The 5827-nt window shown below is 41.3% G+C and overlaps 1 protein-coding gene across 1 annotated transcript; it reads left to right on the forward strand.

Annotated features, from left to right (window-relative positions):
- Window positions 1-865: 865 nt before the first annotated feature.
- On the forward strand, window positions 866-1666 carry LOC138765396 (probable G-protein coupled receptor 139). The gene has a single exon (XM_069942439.1). The coding sequence runs from the start codon at window positions 866-868 to the stop codon at window positions 1664-1666; it is 801 nt and encodes a 266-aa protein (XP_069798540.1).
- Window positions 1667-5827: the final 4161 nt, after the last annotated feature.

Genomic DNA, 5827 nt, shown 5'->3' on the forward strand with positions numbered 1-5827 from the left:
GGGTCCTGTTCATATTTACAATCACAGTGGTAAAATTGGTGTACATATTAACATCGTTCCCACATTTACTTTGATGCAGTTTCCATCGCATTACTGACAATTTATTTTTATATCCAGGTGCCCTTTGATAACGATCAAATATTTAACAACAGCAAGACGATATTTACTGCCTAATTTCCGCCCATCAGAGCGATATAGGGCGGATCGGTCCGCGCACTGCTTTTACAGAGCCAGCGATAGCGGCCGGGGGGTTCGAATCCCGCGCTGTCTGTATGTTCTCCCCGTGTCTGGGCGGGTTTTTCCCGGGGCTCAGGTTTCTTTCGACTGTTCAGAACGCATCGGGGTTGTAAGTTAATTGCCCGTAAATTCAGCGGCACGGCCTGCAGGACAAAATGGCCACTTGCAGCAATTATGTTTATTTGCTTTTAAAATTACATAAAACTCTCATGTATCCGTATTAGCACCTCTATAATTCGAAGATGAACCTGAGATCTCACCTCCAATTCCGTTCTTCGACCTTTATGCAGCTTCGTGTATCTTTGTTTCCATTTGGTAAATTCGTTGTTCCCAAAGGAACAGACGCACTGAGAACACGTTTTGTCTCACCATTCAGCCTCCCCTCAGCACTTTCGGTGAGTGTGGGGTGTGTTGCAGTCCATTACTCTGATCCTCAACCATCCTCGTCCGACGGGATGTCGGAGAAATGACAACGTTTTCGGGCACACAAATAAAGTGAAAAGGATCCGGGTTCGCACGGTTGAACTAACTAGTTTTTTGTGCATTTACAGTTAATTTAATTGCGATTGTGATTCTGTGGCGGAGGAATTGTGGTCTGTCACGGTGCATAACTCACTACCTCATCGGAATGGCGATCGCTGATTTAATGTGTGTGGTCACCGGGGTTTTGCTGGAGCAATCTAATAACATATACATTTTTGCTCCGTATTTGCTCTTCACTCCAATCTGCACGCTGACCCTTGTCCTGAGGTTTGTAGCAATGGACTGTTCTGTCTGGTTGACGGTGGCTTTCACGTTCGATCGCTACGTCGCAATTTGTGGTGTGAGATTTCGGGAACGGTATTGCACCAAGCGAACGGCCACGGTTGTGATGGTAATTGTGACAATATGGGGTTGTATGAGGTACGTTCCCTACGCCTTCGCAATAAAACCTTTGGTCCTCATTGACAACTTGCCGTGGCGCTGCGTTACCAAAGCTGAATATTCGACCTCATCCTTCTGGAGAATATATACAGTCTTCATCAGCGTCACAACACCTTTAGTGCCAATTGGCCTCATTGTATTGTTCAACGCTTTAACCGTCCGTCATGTCGTCGCGGCAAATGAAATACGTCGGGGTATCCGGAAAAGCATTGTGAAGGAGACGGATTTGGAGGCGGTAAACCGCAGAAAGTCAATGAATTTGTTGTACTTTCTCTCCGCCAATTTTATTTTGTTGTGGATCCCCTATGTCGTGTTTCAGTCAAAATGGCAAACTCAAAATTATTTTTACACTGACAGATATCTAAATAACCCGACGTATATTCTGCAGCAATGTGCATTCATGTTGCAATTTCTCAGTACCTGCACCAACACCTGTATCTACACCTTGTCCCAAAGGAGATTCAGGGAGGAGCTGAAGATGGTGGTGAAACATCTCTTTACATGAAGGGGATGGCGTTGTATGTCAATCCTCCATTTAGTGCTCAAATAAATCTTACAATTGATCTGTAGATTTTGAAGGAATATAAGCCGATGTTGTCATGTGGGACACATACATAAATATTTCAAGCTCATTTAGTCACGTTATTGGACTTAAGTTTGCAACCGAAGTTCCGTTGGTGTGTATGTATGTATTTTTTATCTCTCTATCTTTTTCGAACCCTCCCTTCCTCCCTTCCTTCTTCAGTCGAACGTGATTGACCATGGGTACTACGCCATTGGTAGACACTGGAGTGTTGAACAAGGACGACTGTGACTATTGAGGTCACAGAAAATTAATGTGTGTGTGTGTGTGTGTGTGTGTGTGTGTGTGTGTGTGTGTGTGTGTGTGTGTGTGTGTGTGTGTGTGTGTGTGTGTGTGTGTGTGTGTGTGTGTGTGTGTGTGTGTGTGTGTGTGTGTGTGTGTGAGTACATATTGTTACAAGATCAAACAGCAACCACAAAGAAGCCATATCACACAGGGGTAAAGATTAATAATTATTTAATTAATAAGAAATTCAACTTGAAACTTTTATTCAAAATCCCCTCTTTTATATCAATGCCCACTGGGTACTATGCAAATTTTTATAACGGTGTAAAAACTAATAAATATCCCAGCCTAAATATAACATATGGTATTAAAGTCTAGGTTATATTTCCAACCAGCCCACAGAAATACATAGACACAAAATAAACACAAAACACACAGGATTCACAAAACTTTCATCTCAACTGAAGCAAATATCATTTACTAAATTCAGTTTGTTTGGTAAACTGAAGCCGAATGTTCTTTGAGAGAGAGAGCACAACATTCGAAGTTGTCTTGTGTTGCTTGCAGAGAGAGGAATCGATGATCTGGTCCGGATCCTTCTAGCTGCCTTCGGAACGTTCATTTCCTTATGAAATGCCTCCTTCCACTCCACATCGCACAAGTCGTGTTTTATCGTCCAAGTCCAGAAATGTTTAGATCATTTTCTGCACATGCTCAGTCCGTCACCCACACTCTCAACAGTTCATCTTCACCTTGGCTCTCTCAGGAAAACTGTCAATTTTTAACATAAAACCACACCACACATAGGCCAATACACAACTCAGAATTCTCTATCAATATACATGCATTATCTCTATATATATATATATATATATATATATATATATATAGATGCATCAAATCATTACATTGTTGGTATTCGGATCATATGTGTGGGCAATGAGCCATAACATTACAGCACAGAAACAGGCCGTTCGGCGCTTCTAGACTGTGCTGAATTATTATTCTGCCTAGTCCCACTGAACTGCACACAGTCCATAGCCCTCCATAGCCCTCCCATACATGTACCTGTCAAAAGTCTGTCCAAATTTTAAAACGGACTCTTCATTTTCCACTACAGCTGGAAGCTAGTCCCACACTCCCACTAGACTCTGTGTGAAGAAGTTCCCCCTCATGTTTTTTCTTTCACCCTGTCACACGTGTCCTCTGCCCTGAATCTCATATATAGTGAAACTGGGAAAACTAAAGCGGAAAGTGAGAAACTGCTGTTAAAGAGAGTGATTTCCACAGACTAATGTCATAAATTGAGTATTTATTTTGAAATTTTTATTTAAATGTTTTACAAAATCTTACTTCCCTCCTTCCCTCCCCCACCGACCTATCCCACCCTCTACAACCATCCCCCACCTCGGTGCATTTTTAAAGAAAAACACAATAATATCATGTTATAACAGGTTGTTGTACGGTGTGCCATCCATTTACATCTCTCATCACTTATAAAACTTTTACCTAACATTGAAACCCATACATTTCAAATATAAACCCCACATTTTAACAAAAAAGGTTAATTATTCCGTAAATTATACGTTATATTTCCAAATAAATACATGACTGAGTTTCATTATGCCAACTTTATATACTCAATTCAACATCATTGTTGCAAGTTTCAACTAAACATCTTCTCGCCCACGCCAATCCTAGGCGTATAAATGCAATTTGGTATATTTGTCGTAATTGTGTTCATATATCCCACTCAACATACCCATGGATCAACATATAAATCTACTTTGAATAAATCTCGCAAAAATGTAATTACTTTTCCCCAAAAAAGGCTTCACCTTTGTATATTCCCACACTGAATGTAAAAAAGTACCTGTCTGATCACCCCACCGAAAACATAAATCTGACACTCTAAATCCATATTTTTTCAATTTTACAGGAGTAAAATATAACTTATGAAAAAATATAATTAACTAACTATATTGTCGACTAATTAATTTTGGAACGCTATTCAGGCACATATCTTACCACTTGTCCACAGAGATAGGAATAGATAGGTCCTTTTCTCATTTATCCTTTATTTTATATATATCTAACTTTTCATCTTTTCCTGTAATAACAAGTACATTTCTGAAATAAATCCCTTTTTACCCTTATCAACAATTAATCTCTCAATTTTCTTTTGACCAGGTAATATTAACTCTCCACGGTAGCTTTCCAATAACCGATTTCGTACTTAATAATAAGTGAATAAAGTGTTTTGTAATATACCAAATTTCTCTCTGTCAATTAAACGATAGAAACAAACATACTTCAAAGCAATCCTCCACTAATATTTTTACTTTTGATTCCCAAACTTTCAAATAAGGATTATTCAAAGAAAATGAAATGGTCTGATTCTGATATATCGGTGTCTGAACTGTAATTTTACCTCTCTATCCTATCAGTTGATTCCAGTTCTCCCATAGCCCCATCAACTATTTCAACACTGGCAGTTTATACTGTTGTAAAAGCTATGGATTCCATTTATATATAAAATGATGTACAGTTATTTCTTCTATTTGATCCATCTCCACCTTCGCCCATAGCCGAAGTTCATCAATATCAAACAGTCATAAATGCCGTCTTTAACAAGCGTTCAGGCACAATCGCCTCGTCTCTCCCGTTTCGACGTGTTTGTTGCACGTACCGTGTAGAGTCCACTCCTCCACTCGCTCTACATCCATGACTTGTGACCAGGTGCGATTCAAATGCAAGCTGCAAATTTGCCGACGACGCCACGGTTGTCTGCAGGATCATAAACAGCGACGAAGAAACCAAGAAGACTATGGTGAAAACATACAGAGATGCTGGAGGAACCCAGCCGGTCTCGCAGCGACCATTTGTGTTTCTATATATATTGCGAATGTTTCCTGAGACCTTCCTCCAGCATTTATGTGTTTTGGAAAAGGCTCGATGAACCAGATGTCCCACTCATGCTTTTATTTTCTATGTGTTTGTAATTTCATGAAGGCTGGAACACATTGATAAAATATTGCATGTTCTTTGATCTTGTTTGGGATAGGGGACGGAAGGTAAGTGGAGACAAACTGCAGTCAACAAGAATAAGCAAATACCCCAAATTGGATGCGGCCCACATTTCACCAAGGAAACTCCTGACAAAGGCCTTGGTGGGACTGAAAACAAAGTGCTCAGTATTCGGAATGAGCATCGGTTACTCCACTGTTTGGGCGGGGGACATTAGAGCTGGCGGCCAGTCAAAGGCACCTGCAGTTACGGTGCAGAGCGGGGTGGACAGCTCCCGACCGCAGAGTTTAAAATGTCCCTCGCAGCAGCTCCTCGAGGATTCGTGGATTGAACCAGGTGTAAGTGTAGGAGCAGCGGCGAGGAAATGTCGCCGAAAGCATCTGATGAAGTCGGGAAGTCACTGAGAACTAAACCAGAGGTGGGATTTCTTATATAATAGGTGAATAGATATATGAGAAGTTAGGGAAAGTGGACAAGGCGTGAATGCGGTGAGACTTAATGAGAAGTGACGTGAATGTGGATCAGTGACCCGAGTAAACCACAGATTGGTCAGAATTGTTACAGGGAGCTGAGTTCAAGACATGGGATTTCCCACCAACGTGGGCGAAGCGTCAGTGACACATTGCCCCGGTAACCGGCCATTTCGGCCCACGATTCCGTGGTGACTAATTAACGTATGTCCCCGCTATTTTGCGAACGGTGGGAGGAAATCAGAGTCCCCGGGGAAAACCAACGTAAACACGGGAAGAACGTACAAATCCTGACAGACAGCGCGAGTTTCGAATCCTGGTCCCGTTTCGAATCATGAATTCAAGCTCATCTACTCCGCGA

This window comes from Narcine bancroftii, chromosome 5 (genome assembly GCF_036971445.1).
Source record: "Narcine bancroftii isolate sNarBan1 chromosome 5, sNarBan1.hap1, whole genome shotgun sequence".
Lineage (NCBI taxonomy): Eukaryota > Metazoa > Chordata > Chondrichthyes > Torpediniformes > Narcinidae > Narcine > Narcine bancroftii.

Bases quoted from the DNA above. Each gene is read 5' to 3' on its own strand.
- LOC138765396 (XM_069942439.1), top strand. From the start codon at position 866: ATGGCGATCGCTGATTTAATGTGTGTGGTCACCGGGGTTTTGCTGGAG.